The 21,342-nt window shown below is 44.6% G+C and overlaps 1 protein-coding gene across 2 annotated transcripts in view; it reads right to left on the reverse strand.

Moving 5' to 3' along the window:
• Positions 1-16,102, reverse strand: part of COLEC12 (collectin subfamily member 12) — a 94,836-nt gene extending 78,734 nt beyond the window's left edge. The window contains exons 1-2 of one of the 2 annotated variants that reach the window (XM_035317010.1): positions 15,874-16,102; positions 5,437-5,487 (exon numbers count right to left, since the gene is read on the reverse strand). In XM_035317010.1, coding sequence (XP_035172901.1) covers positions 5,437-5,487; positions 15,874-15,880 — 58 coding nt within the window. In that variant the 5' untranslated portion in view covers positions 15,881-16,102. Of the gene's footprint in view, positions 1-5,436; positions 5,488-15,867 lie in introns of both variants that reach the window. The other variant, XM_035317009.1, reaches the window with a different exon arrangement.
• Positions 16,103-21,342: the final 5,240 nt, after the last annotated feature.

The raw sequence follows: 21,342 nt of genomic DNA on the forward strand, positions 1-21,342 counted from the left end.
TGCACCAACTGTTTTCTATCTTTACCAGCACAGAAATATTTGGCAGTTTTGTATTTGCGGTTGAGATATCTCAATGATAATCTGTTTATCAGCTGTGCCTTCTACATGGGAAGAGACAGAAGCTGCTGACAGAAGAGGGACACAGCCAGAGGTATGCAGGCACCTTGACAACAGCTCCCTGCATATATTCCTCTTTATTTTTTTTATCTAGAGCTCAGCTCCCTGCTAACTGCCCCAGTACTCTGGATACATCCTGAATTGAAAAGAAAGACAAAGAAATTCTTGCACACGCAGTGCCTGTGTACTCCTCAGCCCCCAGCATCAGCCCCAGGGCAGCTGGCCATGCTGGGCTTACCTGAGGAGCCATTGTAATGGGAAGGGAGGCTCCAAATGAAATGTCTTTGCCTAAAATGAACCGCCATGCTGACACCACCACACAGTGTGGGTTTAATTACCCCAGGACACATGCAGACAAAATCCTCTCATTTGATACGCACGGCCAGATCACTGACCTGGAAGTGACATGCCAGACTTTCCTCTGGCTTTCTGAGTAACAGTGACCCCTGACTTTTTATTAAGCCACACAATTGCATGCTGCAGGCAGACACATGAAAGAATGCCCAGAGAGGTATGTGGCTTGTGGCACCTGAAATCCCTTGCTGGTCGTTTACAAACCATAAAGAAAAGTTGACAAATTCCTAGAGCTTAGATTTTTATTTATTTATTTATTTTCCATGTCAGGGGCTTAAGGTTTGTGTGGATATAGCTCACTACCGGACTGATGCCAGACATTTTTCTGTGCATGTTATTATAGATGTGAACAATGGCCTGGATTTATCCAGGGATAAAGGCTAAAATTATTCTGTCTGTGCAGTGTTAATGAATAAATGTTATTTATGAACTATCACAAAAATCCAAGTCACGAGTTTTAAAAAAGCTTACCATGATCATGTTTGAATTGCTATTTATAGACAGGAAAATAATGTATTAGTTTAAATCATTTTCTGAAGAAGTCTTCTATCTCAAAGTTTTCATTTTTTTCACTGTAAACTGTTCATAAGGCTTTCATCAGCAGTTAAACTCTTTAAACTCCCCAGTTGTATCCTATCACAGGAATATACACCAAAATGATATACAGCTTCTCTCTGTGTAAAATATTATAAACAATATAAAGTGAGAAAATAGTTATTACATGGATCAAGTTCAGCTGCCCCTAAGACAATCATCGTGGAAAAAATATATTTTCTAACTATGTTTTAGAACCTGTGTCTGTATTTTTTTTTCCACCCTCATTTTAGTATAGCAGATTTCATTAGTGTGTGGCAAGATGATTTGTCCATTTTTGGCCCAGAAATTCCCTAGTTTTAATTCTTGGAGCTGGAATGACGGTCAGGAGCTTTGTCGTAACTGCATGGAATGGCATCACTACTCAGTCATCCCTTGCACACCCCATGGAAGGTGAAGGGTCCTGACACATTGTCCTGAACATGGGTGATGAGATGGGCCCTAATATGGAGGACTGGCCTATGGCCTCCAATTCTGGCTTTGTTTTTTGAGGGCAAAGGCTAATTATCTCACACAAGCTGTTTAGTCTTCTGCTTATCTGCAGATAGTGTGCTGGCCCTATCTTTTGTTCTCTTGGGAGGTTTCTCATCATAATCATGGCTTTCAGTTCATTTCTTGAATGTTTTCTGGAACATGAAAAATGGGCTTGTACCAGTTCAAAGGCCATTCCCTTTGGTTTTGGTTATTTTGTATTGTGATACAGCTCCAAACTACTCCATGTATATTTGATGAATAACTTCACATTGAAATTCATACATTAATTACCCTAACTGTAGGATTTAAGTTCTAAAACATTAACACAAAGGAACAAAATTCACAGTTGTCTATACGTCTTTCACCTGAGAATGCTGCAAGTTGGGAAGGTCAGACCTGCCACCTCAAAGTCCATTAGTTCCCTTTAATTCTCTGTATCTGTAACTAAGACCTGAGCTAGAATCTCAGAGGAGAGTCAAAACCTGAACATAAAGAGACCTCATCCTGATACCTACCATCTAGAAAATTAGCCCTCAAGCTTGAGCATCCCAAAAATGTGTAATTCTGAAAAGCAAGTTTTGACCTCTCCTCATTCCTTCCCAAAGAGGGGGTAAGGGGTGTAAAACTCTGATTGAAGAAAGGGTTAAGATCAGTGGCAATCTGGCAATCCAGTAGAGGTTTGCCAGTGGAGAGGCACAGCTTGTTATCTGGAGCAGATAACTTCAAAGCAGCCTCAGCAGTGACTGATGATGAAGTAACAGTGATAAGAAACATGCTTCATCGTTTTCTCACTGCTGCAACCTGAAGCCATGGGCAGCAGAGCCACCAGCCAGTGTTCTTCTGGCAGCATCCCTGCACATCTGGAGCATCTATCGAGAAGAAGCAAACAGTCTCAGTCAGTTGGAAAGAGCGTTTTCCTCCACCTCCCTGACCCCCTGCAGTGAAAAGCGAAAAAATGCTGGTGTGTATTTTCCTAGGATCTCGAGGCTGTCTGCATGTGTGCTGATTGTTATTTAATATGTTACTGTGTTGTGCTTAGCGTGTTTGGATTAATATAACCGGTTAGAGTTCAGTGGACTAAAGAGTTGCATGATAAATTCTCTGAAATCAGCTTATCTGAGGAGGAGGGACAGAAAGGTTCAGAAAAAGGGGAAGCAGTGCGTGCTGGCAGGATGATGCCAGCTTTTCAAAAGTTTCTTCCCCAAAACAAGTATTGCCTGAGAGTGCTTCCTGCCCTTCACAGATCTCTTCCTTCCTTGAACCAAACTACAGGCTCCAGCAACAAGGCAGCTAATAATAACTCCTCAGATGAACTCGAGGAAAGCAGTTTGGTCAAGGCTTTGCGTGCCAGATGCTGACCAACACATTTTCCCAGCTGCCAGCAGTGACTCACCACAAGCCATGTTCTTTATGAACAAGTTGTGCTTTAGCCATCTCCCTCTCGGAACACATTTTGCTTCAAACAAGGTCTCCCGCTTACAAAAGATGGAGTCAAAAGCACGTGAGTCATGGTCCTCCTGCCCTGTCTTGTGTTAACAGGGTGCACAGGGACAACTCTGGTCACAATATATTCACATAACTGCTGTGTGATGGCTCCTGAAACAAACAAAATAACTACAGCTGTTAGCAGTGCTCGCTCCAGTGGCTGTATACAAAAAGTGCTGAGATTTCTACAGCATCACCCAGACAGGACGGGCCTCCTTTCAAAATAACCTTCTGGATTATCAAGGGCTTAAATAACAAACTGTGGTTCTTTCCTTGGTCTTCTCCAAGCGTAGAATTATGGAATCATGTAGGTGGGAAAGGATCTTCAAGACCATCAAGTCCAGCTGTCAACCTGACCCACCAAGTTCCATCACTAAGCCACATCCCTTAGTGCCATATGTAAAAACTCTCAATGGTATGAAAAGAATATTTCATCCTTCCTCTTCACCAATGTTAGTAATAGCACTTTTATCCTTTATCCTTCTCCTTTTATCCTTAACAATATCTTTAATTACCTGAATGCTCCCAATATTACCTGCTATTACAAGTGAGGTAACACAAGCTGGGACAGCAGGCATAACACTTCCTACTGGTCTCAAACTACTTGGCTGTATCTCGGACCTAATAGCACTTGTTGTGCTCCACTGCAAATGTCTTTCTGGTTGGTCAGCAAATTTCAGGTTTCCAAAAGCTGTGCACATCACCTTCCTGAATGGAGGTGCCAACGCTGCTGAAGGCATATGGCTCCTGCTCCCCCTACATGTTGCTTGGAGGGTGGCTGGAGATGCAGCGGTCCCTGTAGAAATGGGAATGTACCAAAGCAGGCTTTCTAAAGGAGGGGAAATAAGCCTGTAGGTGGGCTGCTACCTTTTGTGGGTAGCACCATGATACCCAGGGCAAAGGAAAAATAAAGGGAGAAAAGCAAGTCAAGACACAGAAACCCCATCAGGTCACAACAGCTATTACACTTACTGTGAGCGTAGTGGGACACGCACGCCTTGCTGAAACCTCTCGCAGTTCACTGCAAGAGCATGCTGACATGGGGTGGTTAGTTAGTGGGCAACACAGAGGGAAGCTGTTTTTATAGGTGCTAATGAATCCTAATATTTCTTATTCTCCTCAGCTGGAGGTGACAGAAATGAACAGATTTTTTTTTTTTTCCATTTCTGAAGATTTTTTTGCTGTTCCGGGGCCTAGTCCAGAAAAAAAAAAAAAAAAGGCAAGAAACAAACTATGTGCAGCCGTATGGCAGGAGTTTCCAAGCCACAGATGCTGTCTCTGTGGTTGGCTGACCTATCCAAAATAAAGCTCAGCAGCAGGGAGTGGTGGAGTAGTTCAGGGGGTAGAAGAGGTCATGCGAATGTGATCCCCACCTCCCAGCCACTGCAACTCCTTATGCCACAAGTGTGTCTCCCCTTGCTCCTCTTGGGCTGGAGGGAATTACTGACATTTTTTTTTTCTTTTTTCTTTTTTTTTCTTTTTAAATTCAGCCTGCTTCTCCTATCTGTTTGCCAAATGGTGTTGTTGAAAGTGACTCCTGTTCCAGCCTCGAAGGATGCTGATCCCTGTTCAGAGACACATGGCCCTGCTTTCTTCACACAACAAGGCCATTTTCAGTGAACAACCATTTTTAAAAATTTGACTTACATTGCTTTAAGATTTTATCTATTTGGAATTTTTAGCTTAAGGTGTAGTTTATAAAAGGTTACTCTGCAGCGTATTAAGTCCAACCTTTGGGTTAATTCAAGGGTAAATACAGGCAAAAAAAGTTCTCCTACATCAACAGAGGCCCAACAAATAACTTGCTCAATCCTTGAACACCACATGGGAGAGTTTAACCAGATACTGGTTAAATCAAACACACCCAGATCATCATACCCCCCAGATCACGAGCAGATAAAGCCATTGTAAGGGATTATTGTTACCAGGACTGTTTTTTGACACCAGAATGCATTCATACTGTATGCTTTTGCTTCTTTTTTTTGAGATCAGTGCACAGAATAGTTCCTAGCTCAACTGTCATGATGAATTTGGAAAGCCTGCAGAAAGTCCCATGCAACTGCTCTGGAGATACCTACAGACCATGCTTGTGCATCGTTCTGGGGCCTAAGGAAAGCACAGAAGATGCTTCAAAGGCTTGGATTCTTTTTTTTTTTTTTTTTCTTTTTTACAGCCAGCACACTTCTCTGTTGAAGTAGACATGGTTTTCATAACACTGTTTCATGCAATGATCCAATAATTAATCAGTTTGTTTTTCATCACAGCTGCAGCTAGGCAGACATCAGACTGGATGTGATGATGGGCCTGTACGTATATGTTTCCATGCTGCCACTAAGGGAGATTTTAATAGTAGTTGCTTCACTTAACATAAGCACTCAGCAGCAGTGAACTGAAAGATCTGCTGTCACTTACCAAACCTCTTGTAGCCAAAGGACTGCACCTCCTCCTCTTCTGCGAAATCGTCTGGAGAAAGAAAGAAATAGCAGCAGGTTACTACTACCACTGGAAAAAGATGGGATGATTTTGTTACAGGTGCACTAGCTTTGCCCAAAGAGGTGAGATCCCATAAATGGTGGGACACAGAGCTGACAAACTCAAACAGATGATAAGTATAAAAACTGTTTCAGCCCTTTTGTTCTCATCTTCACCAGCTACCAAGCTGCAAAATGCTAATAATCACAAATGTATTTTGTCGGAAGCTCAATTTCTCTCCACTTCCTTCCAGCAGCAATTACACAAAGGAAAAAGCTGGCATCAGCAGAAGAAATACACTCACTTCTTTTTTTTTCTTTTTTTTTCTTTTCTTTTTTTTTTTTAGAAAAAAAAAAAAAAAGGATGTTTGTGCTTGTGCATTCAATCTCCTTCTACTAACCTGACCCTTCCTTCTGCTGAGGCAGAGGGAAGCGAGAGCCCTGCCTGCTCCCTGAACCAGGTTTTACCCAAGCCCAGGTTGCCCTCAGATTCCTGATTTCTAGGGGGAAGAAGAAGAGACCCACTCCCCTTCCTGCATGCACCATTTCATGTAGTGGGGAAGCCTCCAGGGCTCTCTTAAATCAGCACCTTAGGCATCACTTCTCAAGGGGTGCCAGCCTGCCTCCACGCTGTGGAAAATGCCAGGGGCTGACAGCAACCCCTGCCCTTCGAAATCCATCTGCTCCCACGCTTTCACTTGCATTACAGTCTTGGACGAATAGACTCAAAGGTGAAGAAAAGATATGGTCCTCATCCAGGCCCAGCAAACTCTAAATTGTTCGGGTGTACGACCAGGAACAAATCTGACCGGTGCCTCCCTCTGACATGTTGAAGTCTGAGGAAGATGTTGCCTGATGCAGCAAGGAAGTCCCTGAAATGTGTCATTTTGCACAATGTCACCCTTTGCTCAGATAGCACTTTTGACAAAACAGCTCAAAACTTGTGTTCTTCACCAGAAATTACACATTTCACTCACTGTCAGAAGTGCTTTTGTCTATCTTCAGATGGACCCCCCATTTCAGACATACAATGCAAGAACCAGTGGAAGCTCCTTAGGCAAAACAAACAAATCCTGATCTTGAAGCAGCAAGAATCCTTAAAAAAATCCAGCACCTCACAATCATACCAAACCTTATCTGAAGACAAGGTCACCTGACAAAACATGACAAATCCTGACAAACCAAGCAACCATCAACAAGCAAGCCTCTCATCCCAGCAGTTAATTACTCTGTAAAAATCTTCCCCTCTTGCAAAAAGATAAAAGATGCACAAAAAAAAGATAGCCCCAGAGACCTCATCTTCCTGCCTTCCCTTGCTAACACAATCACCTCCTGTTTCTCTGGAGGGCAATGTGGTTTATCTGATCCACATCCAATATATGCAGCCAGGCTGTGCTTAGATCCCATAGCTTCACTCCACACCACAACTCCAGGGTTCTCCTCCTGGGCCATCATCAAGTGCCTCCACCCCAAGTGCCTGTGACTTCTGATTTTATGGACAGTGTCAGAGATCAGAGTGGAAGAAATACATGAGTTTTGAGCACCTGTGGCTGATATTAAAAAAAAATAAAATAAAATCTTTTTTACATCAGTGCTGCCCATACAGTTGCACGGGGCTGCAACTGCTGTACGAGTTTTGTTTGATGCAGCAGAAGTCAGAAGTTTGAAATATTTTACTTGAGTTTTAATTCAACTTTTATTGGTTCCAAAGAGGATTGGAATGAATGCAACATATATATAGATTTATATGCAGGCAAGGAATATCTCCCTGGGTGAAAAATCTAAAGGGCATACTCCTCCTTGAAGCAGATAATAAAGTGATATCCATTTTCATGTCCCAGGCAGAATAATTTACTCCTTAGTGCTGGAAAGACCAGCCACAGTATAGGTATAGGCTGGTCTACAGAGCTGCGGGCTGAAAGAGAGAGAATCTAGAAGAAGAAAGTTGAAGAAAATATAAAAGCTAGTTAGAATGCAATTTCTTATTCCACTGACTTCTGCTGAGCACTAGCAGAATGAAGGCCCATTAAAAAAAACTTTGGGTGAAACAGAAATGCACGTAAGCAGCCAACTGTATTTAACCACACAGGAGAAGGACCATTGGAGACCTCCTGTTCCATCAGGTTTACAAGAGTCTCCTTGGAGGCCTACAACAGATTGTCACATGGAGTTTACAGCAAACTGCTGGAAATAAGTGACTATCTGTAGCTGAGCAGACGTACCTCAAATATTGTAGGTAGTCAGCAAAAAGCAAGAGCTCTGATCCCCCCTAAAAAAGGCTTTGAGATATTTTGGCAATATCCACACTACACCGAGTACAAATGCCAAATACTACTTGCCTCCCAGTTATAAATTATTACTGCAACACCTCTAATAAATACAGTTGTAGAGTTAAATAAGTTACAGTACAATGCTTCAAGGGAGTGGAAATTATAAGAAGGCAGTTCAACTGGGGATTAACACAGCGAACAGAGGGAATTCATTTAATCTAAAACAAATTGGACTCTCATTTGATTAATTTGCTAGAGGCGAAGCAAAAATCTGTTGACTAGAACTGTGTAATTTCTGGTTCTTGTTCTTAAATCTTAAATAAATTAATCACGGGCCACTTCTGAGTCAGCGCTGAGGTCAAGTAAGAGAGAGCTGGCTTGGTGCCAAAAAGGATGCTAAATCGGCCCTGGGACTACCCAGGTCCTATAACCACTGCACTGCTCGCTCCCTTCTGGAGCAGCACAGGATCTGAGAAGTCTTTAGTGCAGCATGATTTTAGGGAAATCGTTTCCATTTTATCCCTTTCCTTTAATGGGTGCCCTTTTGGCATATGGGAGGTGTTTCAGAAAGCAGCTAATGTACATGTCCAGCTGTCACCTTCTAACAGTACACCTTCCTCAGCCATTTCAAGATAATTAACTTATAGAATCATAGAATCATAGAATAATTGAGGTTGGAAAAGACCTCCAAGATCATCTGGTCCAAACATCACCCTACCACCAATATTACCCACTAAACCATGTCCTTAACTAACATATCCAGCCTTTCCTAAAACACCACACCCCCCAGGGACCGTAACTCCACCACCTCCCTGAGCAACCCTTTCCCAATGCCTGACCACTCTTTCTGAGAAGAAATGTCTCCTCATTTCCGACCTGAACCTCCCCTGGTGCAACTAGAGGCCATTCCCTCTTGTCCTATCACTAGTTATCTGCGAGAAGAGGCCGACCCCCAGCTCCCCACACCTTCCTTTCGGGGAGCTGTAGAGAGCAATAAGGTCTCCCCTGAGCCTCCTCTTCCCCTAAACAGACTAAACAACCCCAGTTCCCTCAGTCACTCCTCTCAGGACTTGTGTTCCAGGCCCTTCACCAGCTCCGTAGCCCTTCTATGGACACACTCCAGGGCCTCAGTGTCTTTCTTGCAGTGAGGGGCCCAAAGCTGAACACAGTACTCGAGGTGCGGCCTCACCAGAGCCAAGTACAGGGAACGATCACCTCCCTGGCCCTGCTGGCTACACTATTCCTGATACAAGCCAGGATGCCATTGGCCTTCTTGGCCACCTGGCTCATGTTCAGGCGAGCACTGACCAACACCCCAGATCCTTTTCCTCCGCACAGCTTTCCAGCCACTCTGCCCCAAAACCTGTAGTGCTGCATGGAGTTGTGGCCAAAGTGCAGGACCTGGCACTTAGCCATGTTGAACCTCCATAGACCTCAGAACTATAGAGATGTTGGGTCGTGTGCTGGCTACAGACACACAGCATTCAACTATTCCTACAACTTTTCTGTGTGGCAAACACGGGTTAAAGAAGGAACCTTTGTTTCAAGTCTTTAATCAAGGAAAGGCAAAAATGTTCCATGCTAAATTTCAAAATCCATGGAAATATATTTTGGGAGAGAAAGAGGCATCCGGGCTGAAAATCGTTGCGCCAAGTTTCACCTCAGATTTTAGAAGCTAATTTATAACTCCCTGAAAACTGGATTTACAGCACATTACAACTTACCCCTAAGTACCATGCTGGGAACTCGGGACTGTGAGACTAATTTGCAGCAACAATGACATCCAGTATAAGAGTTTCCTTTAAAACAAATCTCTCTATAATGTGCATTCTCAAAGAGCTTTAATCGTTAAGGGTGCTGCATTTCCCACCAGCTTAATGGGAGCTGTATAGTTATATACTAGAGCAACTCTGTAAAATTCATTATAATATTATCAAGAAGGTTTTTTTTGTTTTGTTTTGTTTTGTTTTTACCATTTGACACTGTGCCCAGTAGCTGAAAATAATGGTATTCCTCTCTTTATCCCATAAACCAGCATCAATGCAGAATGCTGCTCAGATGGGTGCATAAAGGGTGGCCGGAGGGACTGTCTGGAGCATCCTAAAGCTGTTTCTGCTCACCTTCTCCATCTCAGCCCTCTCACTGGGCTTGTCCACTTGTGAGGTTTCTGTAATATTAACATGTGTTCAGACAGAAGAGCACAGTGAGCACCAATATCTTTCTCATATCACATTTCAAAAGCTTTTTGAGCAGCGACCAGATTTATATGCATTTCAGGTCACTATTAAAGGAACCTACATTCAAAGTGCTGACCTAGAGGTGAAACTGAGCCAGCAGAAGCACGGCAAGCAGCTGCAGCCTTCAGATGTTGATGACTTCATCAGTCTAATTGGTTTGCACTGGTTTTCATAGCTTTTACTCTGGACAGTCTCCTACTTGTGCTAACGGGCTGTAACCTCTCTGTCTTCACAGATGCTTCACTTCACTTGTCTTCTTCTTATGATTTTCTCCATTCCCTTTTCCTTAAAGATGCTTTTCATATTCAAGTCTTTCCCCCTTTGCTTCCATTTTGACAAGCTCTCCCTCATAAAAACCCAACCCACGCTGAAAACCCTTCCCTACTGATGCAGTCCCGAGCCATCACGTTGCTGTGGCTGGCTCTGAGCTCAGCACCAATGTTTTCCATCCGGTGCTTTGCCTCCTCTCTGAGAGAGCTCCTTCGGACAGGGATTATATATATTCTGCATCTGCAGAGCAGGCGGCTCCAGTTGGTCTTTGGAGAAGCTGAGGCAGAGGTTCAGCTGAGGCAGCCCTGGAAGACAGCCCACCTCCACGCATCCCCAAGCATCCTTTGGGATGTCGCTTCATCCTGGATCCTGGCAAGGAGACTGAGGCTTTCCCCCATCCCTGTCCTTCAGATATGGGAACTGGTCCGCTGTCCGTACCGCAATAAAGCAAGAGGCAAGGCCGCAGATCATAGACCCTCTCTTGAGATTTACAATCCAAGATTAGGATTTTATCTCCCATCACCTAACACATGCATAAAGCAAACAAACAAAAAAAAACAGTCATGGCAAATGGGAGCATTTCAATGTTATGATCTTGGTGTACACCCCAAATCCTACGGCCAAAAATGTGAGAGCTCACAATAAGAATGAAAAAAAAAAAAGAGAAGAGTAAGAGACACAGGTATAAGAATGATGGCTCTAGTTTTGCTTTTTAGGCACAAAATGAAGAGAATATATAGTTGTTTTTTTTTTCTTGAACAAAAGTTGTTAGCCCATGAATGCTGCAGAGCAATGCTGCACTGCTGGGGCCAAGACCAGCTGCACTGTGCACAGGGCTGACCTTAGAAGTTAAAGGTTTAAATCATATCATATTTCAGTGTAATGATTTAAGGGCAAACAGATCTGTTCTCATTAGTGCGCTGAAAACTCTTGCCTCCCTGTCTGCATGTTGGAGGAGGCAATTAACAAGAGCATTAAAACAGTATACGCATTCCTGAACAACATACTTCTATATTGCCTCCCATAAGTCATCCACTTTGTTTCCTAGCGACGTCCCAGTCTTCACCTCAAATTTATGCACCTAAAGGGATTGCAATTTTAGGTGGAAGCAGTCAAACTCCAAAGACAATTCATCTTATGCTGATCCCTCGCTCGCACAGACCACACTCAGATTATTAGGAGGATCATGTTCACTTTCAGTGCCTGCTAAAAAGTGCCTTTATTTTGCTTTCCGTGAGGGAAATTTCTGTTTTGACACCAGAGAACCTCAGGATAAGGAGTGTTTTGTGAATCTGAAGATAACTGGGCACACATCCTTCACAGCGCTGAATTGCCTTCATCCTTGACATTTCTTCCAGCTCCCTTTCTTTCTTTGACTCTGTTTTTGCTCTGCAAGCCCTGTATCTCCGTGCAGGAGTGTTTCCCTCCCTACCTGCTAGCCAAGCCAGCAAAGGTGTTTGAACCTATGAGCACAATGGCCTTTGAGCACGGATGTAAACCAAGCGTAAAGCAGCCGTGACAAAAAGGGCTCTATTCAGCTCTCAGCTGTAGCAAAACCAGCCTAGAATAAATTCCTCTTCTCCAAAGCAACAGAAGAAAGAGCCATGAGAGATTTTAAACAACTACCTTCCTCACGCAGATCGACTCCCCGGTGCTATTGTTGGTCCTACGTGTCTGGGAAAAGTAGAGTATTGAAAGCTAAGATGCACAGTCACAACTTCTTACCAAAAATAACCCTGTACTAAATAGCTTATATGCTAATTCTGCTAAAGAACCATTACTGTTGTACAGTCACATTTCTGCTTGTGCAGTAACAGATTTCCCTTGTATTTTCACAGCTTCTAAAACTCTGCTTTCTTTCATCTATGTGGCTAAGGAGAATATCCTTTGACACGTGCATGCCCGATCATCTTTCTCACACACACATTTAAAATCCTCCGTTGCTACCAGCCAATTCAGGATACGCTGGCTGTATAGTAGCATTGCTTGGGATTTGTTCTGCGTTGTATCACACATTTATTATAACTGCTCATGCCTTTGAACTTCTGTAGTAGGGTCCTGTGACATGTCCAACACACAGCAGTCAGAGCTTTTGCATATGTTTCATGTTTATGTCACTATATTCATATAAACTCTGTTATAACTGGAGTAAGTAGAGGTTACTGGATCACTCCACTTCTAATCCTTGTTTTTCAGATGCCTTCTGGCTTCTGCAAAATGCTCTGGACTGGATTTTTTGAAATTTGCAGTTTGCTGTTCTATCCAGGGAAGACCTATTTGCAGACAACCATTCATTTGATTTCATGCACAAGAAGATTAGAGAGGGAGAGAGACACGTTTCTCCAGCATTCAAAAAATAGCTTTATTCTTTAAAAATAGCAGTGGCATCAAAATGGTTTGGAAGACAAAATCTGTCAAGAAGGCAGACATCATATAAACAGATTATTCACTTCAAGACTTTTCAAAGCAGTCAGGAGAGAACAGGAGAATTTTGCATGCACATTCAAGTGTTGAAGGCAGAGGTTTCCCCTGCTGGTTACATCCAGGCTCTAGGTTAAAACACAGAGAGTGTGGTTTTAGCACTCTGGGCTGATTTCTTATTAATTGCCTGATAAAGACTACAATGTGTAAGGCAAACAGGTAAACGGGGCCAGCTTTAGTCCGCTGAAAACTCTCTGGATGAAGCAGACAGGGCTGCCTTCGAGGCATCCACGGTAAGGAAGCTGGGCGGTGTGACCACTTCTGCGGCTTTACTGATTGCAGCGGCACACAACCAAGGACAAACTTCCCCTGCCGTTTCACTCCATGCATTTTTATTTTTTGAATGAGACAAACTGCACAGGATAGCGCATTTGGTCAGACACTCGTTCCCAAGTATAACACAGCTGGCTTTTCCTCTGCCATGAGCATCGCTCTACAAGCAGCATAGCAAGGTGCCTGCTCAGGCAGAGAGAAAGAGGTTGGAGGAGGAGGAGGAGGATCAGTGGAAAGAAGCAGCTGGGCTGCCTTAGCCTTACCGCAGAGCACTGCTGCCACCCCGGAGCAAGACTCCCAAAGAACCACCTTGACTGTGCCATCAGTAGTCTGTCATTGCCCAAATAAAATCCACATTTCAAATGGCAAAACCACAGCAGCCACGCCTGCACTGAGTACAGATCTGGTTTACAATAGAAATTACAAAATAGATCACGGATATATAGAAAGAACAACATGTTTGCCTGCCTTAATCAGGCCCAGTGTTACTAAACATGTGGTGCTGTTTGACTACGAGGAAGCTGTTTTCATTTGTTTCCTGGGCGACAAATACTGCTTCGCACCCCAATACATAACTAAAGCTTAGAAGAAAACTTATAATTTGATAAAGACACACCTGACACTAAAGCAGTCGAGTCCCTTTATAAAGTACATGAATTATTATAAAAAGTATCACAAAGTTTGTGAGCTCATTGTAGTTTGCTGGAAATAAAACCGCAAGAGTATTAAGCATAAACCTCAATTTATTTTACTGACTTAAAACATAACACTTTACAAATCCCAGCAATGGAAAATATAATTTATTCCTTACAGATACTTAGTGATGTAATTATTTAGATATTCCTCTGTTCTCCAGAGAGGGAAAATACAGAGACAGCTGCAATCAACAGATCATTTTGTTATTGAGAAAAATGTGTAGCTACACTGACTTCTAAGGTCCTACAATTATCACCACCATCAAGTTTAAAGAGAAAATGTGAAAAAAAATAAATATGCACCCAGAAAAGGAAAACACGGAGTCAGAATTCGCTTTGGCTCTATAGCTTCCGTAACACCAGCAATGGCACTTGACCCGATGATTTGTCTGAAGGCTTTCATTTCTCTGGTTATTAGCACAGTCATGTCCTTTTTTGCATGTTTTATTAGTGATTTCTGTAATTCTGCAGGGAGGGGAGAATAAGATGGCTGTGATTGCTCTCAGGGAAGCCGACTGGCAAGGGCTAGCAGGCAGAATGAAGCATCTCCCTCTCACTAAGGCGCAGGCATCAGCACGTGCTCACAGCAGGGGTGACATCGCCCCTCCAAACGCCACTTCTCCACTTTGCAAAGAGCACCGGAGGCAGAGCAGAAGGAGACAGTAGTTGTATTATGCCAGACCACGTCCTACACCCGCTTACAACTCCAGCAAAACGCTCGCTGGTTTCAGTGGATTCAAACCCTGGTTCCAGGTGCCATGCATTGCAGCACGTGGCTACCCAAAAACATTACTGCTGTCCTCTGCCCTTTGCCTCCCCCCACACAACCAGCATGGTCTCAGCCCCAGCAAAAACAGAAAGGAAGGCTTTCAGTGCTAACACCTGTGGTCTTATATCCCTGGATTCCCATTGTTTTGGTTTGTTCCTGCCATTACGCTTACGCTGATAACCAAACTTTTGGCATGAGTGCCCTTATAAATAAAGAACATTATAAATACATTATTTTGAATGCATTGTGGGGTCCTGCAGAGAGACTGTCACAGGGCCAGAAGTAACTTAAAGGGGGGGGGGGGAGGCTTGGAAAAAAAAAAAAAAAAAAAAAAACCCCCCCCCCCCGAAATAAATAAATAAATAAATAAATAAATAAATAAAGGCTTCTCCTCCCTTTGGGCAGCTTCTCTGGCAAGTGAATAAATAATCACATCATTTGGTGTCCCAGGCTCTGGAAACTCAGTGTAACTATCATGATGTTTACTGCCCTCCTGGCATCTGGAACCAGCCCCTGCAATCCAAGCACAGGCACACTGGTGCCCAAAAGCAATTTTCTTGTGTGTATGTGTGTGTGTTTTTTTCCCTTCCACCCTTCCAGTTTATTTTTGTCTCCGAAGCAAAACGAGACCCAGCCCTCCCCAGCTCCCCCGTACTTCCCAAACTTTCCGGAGCGTCCTTTGATGTTCTCATTGTAGCTATCGCCCGGTGTGTCAGGGCTCTCTGCCTTTTGCTGTAGGGCTATCAATTTTCATAAGCAGAAGGCTTTCTTGCAACCCCCCCGAATATATCTTTACTAGGCTACGGCGTAGCGATTTGCCGTGTTTATTATCAGCTACACCTCAGTCACAACTTTTTAGGATGGGGTCAGCCGGCAGCAGCGGCACGCTTCACCCATTTAAAAGGAGGAGGGTGGGGGGAGAGGATGAGGGAAACAGGGAAAGAAACGAAGTTTCAGCTTTAGCAGATGCAAAGCGAAGCCCGAGTATTTTCCAGTCGGTGGACGTCGAGGAGAAATATGCCAAATGCATTTCACAAGCCAGTTTAAGCCTCCGCTGGCACCTAATCACTGCCAGATGTTCAGCAGCGACACCGCGAACATCGCGCAACGCCGGCAAAAAGAAATACAACATTAGTAATAACAGACAGAAGTAAAGAAGTAAAAGAGGGAGAAATTCAACTCCTCGGCACGCCGCGGATGGGGAAGGGGGGAAATAAAAGGAGGGCGGCGGGGGGACACCGGGACGCCCCGTTCGGGGTGAGGGGCCGGGGGCTGCCCGGTGCCGGTGCCCGGTGCCGGTGCCCGGTGCCCGGTGTTCGGTGCCCGGTGCCCGGTGCGGTGTGGGCGGCGGAGCGCTCCCCCCGCTGCCGTCCCTACCTTTACCTTTCATCTTGGCGCCGGGGCGGCTCGCATAGGACGGACGGGGCGCGGCGGGGGGTGGCTGCCTACAGCCGGGCCATGCCGGGGGCCGGGCGCGCCCTCGCCGCCGGCCGTGCCGCTGCTCATACACGCCCGGCCGCTGCCGCTGCCGCTGCCCCTGCCGCCCGCCGTGGCTCCTCGACCGCCGGCGGCACCGCGATCTCGCCGCCAGCCCCGAGCGGCCCGGCCCGGCCCCGCCGAGCCGCGGCCCGGCCCCGCCTCCCGCCCTCCGCCCCGGGGAGAAGGGGCCGCGGCCGGGGCCGTGCTGGGCCTGAGGCGGGGCCGTGCTGGGCTTCGGGGGGGGCGGGGGGGGGGACGGGGCTCGCTGGTCGCCCGCCGGTCACTGGGAGTCTCTGGTGTCACCTGGTGTCACCTCGTGTCACACCTCCCTGCCCCACACGGAGGGAGAGGGGGGACCTTTGGGTGAAACCCCAACGCCGTGGGTGCGTGCGCCCATCACTTGGGAAGGGGCTGCGGGACGTGCCAAGCTCCTGCTGGCTCCTGCTGAATTCCATGGGGTCGTGGACTGAAGGCGGTGTGTGGATATTTGTGGGGTCGGGGATAGGCAGGCCAGGCGTCTTTTGTTTCTCAAGTTGTGGATGCTGCCAGGAATAATGGATCATCTACTGACTCCTGTTTGCATGAAAGGCACACTGTGATTTTCTGCAAACCTACTCTTTTTTAGTCTTTGAAGGCAGTGATAACAGTTTATGGTCCAGCTTTAACGACTAACATCAGTGTCAATGAAGCACAGCTCGATCAACGTGCACTGTTTTGTTCGGGGGGTGGGTGAAGTCACAGAGGTGTCAGAGAGGCTTTCCCGGTGCAGAAAGGAGATGCAGGCAATTTTGCCTCAGCTTTGCAGTTGGAGGTATCACAACCTGTTGAATGTGGGGATGCCCAAAGAAGCGTTTGTGCTGTGTGGTCTTTTCAGCCAGTTTCTGGCTCTGATGGGGATCACTGTGTACCGGACCAGTCATGGGTCAGTACCCCAGGATTAGTTTAACACCAGGTCAAACAGCATTGGAAACCTCTCAGGAAGGTTCTCACCTGAGCAAAGAGCAGAGGATTAAAATCACCAAAAGTAACCATTGTAGAGAAAAAAAAATTAAAGCCTGGATTTAGAAATTCAAATCCCTTCATTTGTTTTGATACCTTGCGTTGACAATCACTTGAGAGAGTTTTGCTGTCTCAGAAGCGGTACCTGTTCTCTTGAAGTGCAGTGTTGCTGAAAATACTTGTGCACCAGCTGCAGTAACCATTTGGTACTTTAAAGCAGGGTTCAGATATCAAAGAGACTTTACCCAGCTTTTAGTTTGCACACTGGTAGTTGACTGGAATATCTATTTTTGGTACAAGTCATTAGTAAAACACTTAAATCTGAGTGTAGTCATAAGGTGGTTAAGGATGTCCTGTAGCAGAGTGTTGGGTTAGGACAACAGCACTCAGAATGGTTATAGGACCAATTAACGCTTGGTCACTTCTGTGTTTTATTTTGGATCCTAATTTAACTTACAGTTTTTGTTTTGAAGAATCAATATTTTTCAACTTCACAAACTACAAAACTATCCTGACTCTGATCCAAAGCCCATGGATATGTTTCCAAGTAGAAATCTTTCCACTAATTTTCATGGACTGGAGAAATCCGATAATGAAGCCCCATTTTCCAAAGGAAAACTACTTCTATTTGAAAGCCAAGTGCTGAAGGAATGCATGAAAAGGAAAAGGAAAGGGAAAAGGAGGAAAAGGAACATTACTTTAGAATTGTGATATCAAGGAATGGACAAAGAGCAGGAATGTGCAGGAATTTAGGAAATTCCTCAAAAGCAGTTACTGATAACACTTTTAACTCTTCAGAGATTAGCTAAACAAGCAATAGCAACCAAAAATTGCAGAGACTTAAAAGTCTGTGACTTATGAATTGCTCTGTCTGAGGAAAACATGTTCCTCACTACCTGAAAGAGAAATTATGAATATTTTGAAGTAATAGAGAAATTTATGATTGATTCATTATGTCCCAAATCTACTTCCATTCTCGTGACTTTAAAATAATTAATAATTATGGACACAGTGGGAAACTTCATATATCTAAATTATGCTTCTATATTCTCTTTTATTCATATAACTTGTATTTCACAACAAATTTCTTATACATTTTTCTTATAATTTTTTTATACTTTATGTATTAAAATGGTTGATGATCTTCTACTCATAAAATTTTTAAACTGTGTTAGCAAAGAAATTCAGACAAGCTGTGAACTCTATTGTTTTCACTTTCATTGACGCATTCACTCCTGTTCATGTGTCAAATTTTTCCTCTGAACCCAAGTATTTTATTTTTCTGTTTCTGATGTGTTCCTTCATTCTACTGACTCATCTTCGTCTGACAGAGGAAAGTAGAGCTGTCACCACCATTATCAACCCTAGGGCTAATGAACCCACAAAAGAGAAAACCAGACTGCTGATGGTTTTTGGAAATGGGGAAGTTGATCAAGCATAATTAATGAACCTATCTTTATGGAACATATACTCTCTTCATCAAACACAGTTTGAAGAAACAGGAGAATTCTGGAAAATAAATAATAATTAAAAAAAAACAACAACACACCAACAAACAAGCAAACAAAAAAATGGCATGGTTGTACTGGGTTGCAAGGTTTTGGTAGCAGGGTGACTGCAGGGGTGGCCTCTGTGAGCAGAGCCCAGCAGCTGCCCCATGTCAGATCAGAGCCAGCTCCAGCCGGCTCCAAAAGGGACCCGCTGCTGGCCAGAGCCGAGCCAGGGAGTGATGCTGGGTGGGCCTCTGGAAGAGCTGATTGGAGAAAGGAAAAACAAATAAACAAACAAAGAAAAAGCCTGCTGTGCAGCAGCAGCTGAGAGAGAGGAGTGAGAAGCAGCCCTGCAGCCCCCCAGGTCAGTGCAGCAGGAGGGCAGGAGGTGCTCCAGGCATGCAGCAGCAGTTCCCCTGTGGCCTGTGGAGAGGCCCCTGGTGGAGCAGGCTGTCCCCCTGCAGCCCATGGGTCCCACATGGAGCAGATCTCCACGCTGCAGCCCATGGAGGAGCCCCCGGTGGAGCAGGTGGATGTGGCCTGGAGGAGGCTGCGGCCCATGCAGAGCCCCCGCAGGAGCAGGCCCCGGGCCGGAGCTGCAGCCCGTGGAGAGGAGCCCACGCAGGAGCAGGAGGTCCAGGGGGAGCTGCCGCCCATGGGGGACCCGTGCTGCAGCAGTTTTTTCCGGAGGGATGGACCCCAGGGTATGGAGCCTCGTGGGAGCAGTTCTTGAAGAGCTGCTGCCTGTGGGCAGCCCTCACAGGCTCATTTCGGGAAGAACGGCTTCCTGTGGGAGGGACCCCACGTAGGGCAGGGGCAGAGAGGGACCGTGAAGGAGCAGCAGATGAAGCCTCAGGGACTGACCGCAGCCCCCATTCCCTGTTCCGCTGCAACACTTGGGGGGAAAGACGTAGAAGAGGGTGGATGGGGAGAAGGTGGTTTTATTTCACTTTTAGTTTCCACTCTGTTCTGTTAGTAATAGGCAATAAATTACATTAATCTCCTTTATGCTGAGTCTGTCTTATCTGTAACAGTAATTGTTGAGTGATGTCCCTGTCCTTATCTCAACTCATGAGCTTTTTTCATCATACTTTCTTCCCCTGTCCTTTTGAGGTGGGGGAGTGAGAGAGCAGTGTGGTGATTCTTAGCTTCCCATTGGTGTAAAATTACTACAATACTTTAGAAGCACTGGCTTTAAAAATCAGCAAGAGCATGTCTCTCCCTATCCCTAAATGGACTCTGCTCTCCAGCCTCTTCTCCACTGTTTCTGTTTCAATTGCCTTCATACAGTTTCCCAAATGTCCCCAAATGTCCAGTTCTTGGTGGATGAGCACTCTAAAAGTGATGGTCTGAGTACTTCTGATGAAGATCTGTGTTATGTTTAGTTTGGCTATGAATACCCCATCCTATCTTTGGGCAGTGTGTTATACGCTACAGTTTTCTATAGGGCTATTGGAATCCCCTGGGGTAGGATACAGTGAAGGTACAGGAGGACAGTACTGCAGCAGGCAAAGCTGACAGAGATGCAGCAGTCCCCGTGGCACTTCCCACAGGCAACCTGCCAGGAATATTTTGTTGGAAGTGGTATCAGAGGTCCTAGGGTTTGAACCATTTTTGAGTGGAATAAGATTGCATTTCTGGGGCTGCTAAGAGCTGGTGTGGTGGTCCTGTTGGTTGGGCATCATTCCCTTTCTCTTCCCAAGCCCTGTGAGCATTGTCCCCAGTCCTGCATATTGAGCTTTTTGTACTTTCTTTTATGTTTTTCAAGTTTCATTCAAAGCCATGGCATTTGCCAAGCACAGTTCCACTGCCTCTCTGGTTAAACCCACCAATCTTTCTCAAAGAAAAAGTTTCAGGCATGTTTTCTTATTCTTTCCTTTTTAAGAACCTACATGTATTTAATCTGTGTCCTAGGGAAATCTACATTCATGATAACACTTACTTCTAGGGACTTTATTGTTACTCTAGTTGAGGACAAAAACTATGAAGCCTGTTTTTTAATCCAGTAGCAATAATCTAACAACATTGTGCTATTGCAAGTTCGCCATGGCAGCCTGTCACAAAGTGATCCCGCATTGCATCCAGGGTCTGCAGGATCTAAACAAATTGTCCTTGTTTAGAAAATCTTACATTCATTTAACATCTCAGTACACAGAACTATTACAGTTTATTCATGGAATGGTGCAATAAGGTACCCAAGTGAGAACTTGACGGCTGCTGTGGCATAGCGTGACCTTAAGCACTTGCCAACCAGGTGTTAGGTGGTCATGTTTTCCTTGCTACAGTCTTCTCTTGAATAGCAATAAGTTCATTTATAAGATTTCACACTCACTTCTACTCTGCAAAACATGTTCAAATTTGCCAGCGATTCAAAAGAAAAGATGTAAATTTTATCTTCCTATCTGTATTTTTGAACAATTTGTGCAAAAATTGCTGCAGTGATATTAGAACAAAACATACATGGTTCCTGCTCACTCCTTTTCCATTTCACAACAGTCCATTACTCTGACCTGGCTCTTTCCTGTACCCCAGCCTCCAATTTTTATTTTTATTTTTATTTTTATTTTTATTTTATTTTATTTTTTTCAGAATCCCTCCTTTCTTTCCCAACCACAAGCTATTTGGTGCGTCTTAGAGAGGTGCTGGAAGCTGTGGTCCATGCATGTAAAGGTATGTGTGCCATTCTCTTTGAATGGCAGCCTTCTAATTGCCTGAGCCCACATGCAATGTTCAGGGCAACGATTAAAAACAAATCTGAAGAAGAATTGAATGCATCATTGAAAAGAATTGCATGTGATGCAGGAACCATATGTGGGAGATCATTTGTCTGAAGTAAATACCATTTGGGTTCAATACAAAATGTGCATTTGAAAAGTAAGAGTTG

Source organism: Oxyura jamaicensis, chromosome 2 (assembly GCF_011077185.1).
Source record: "Oxyura jamaicensis isolate SHBP4307 breed ruddy duck chromosome 2, BPBGC_Ojam_1.0, whole genome shotgun sequence".
In the NCBI taxonomy this organism is placed as follows: Eukaryota; Metazoa; Chordata; class Aves; order Anseriformes; family Anatidae; genus Oxyura; species Oxyura jamaicensis.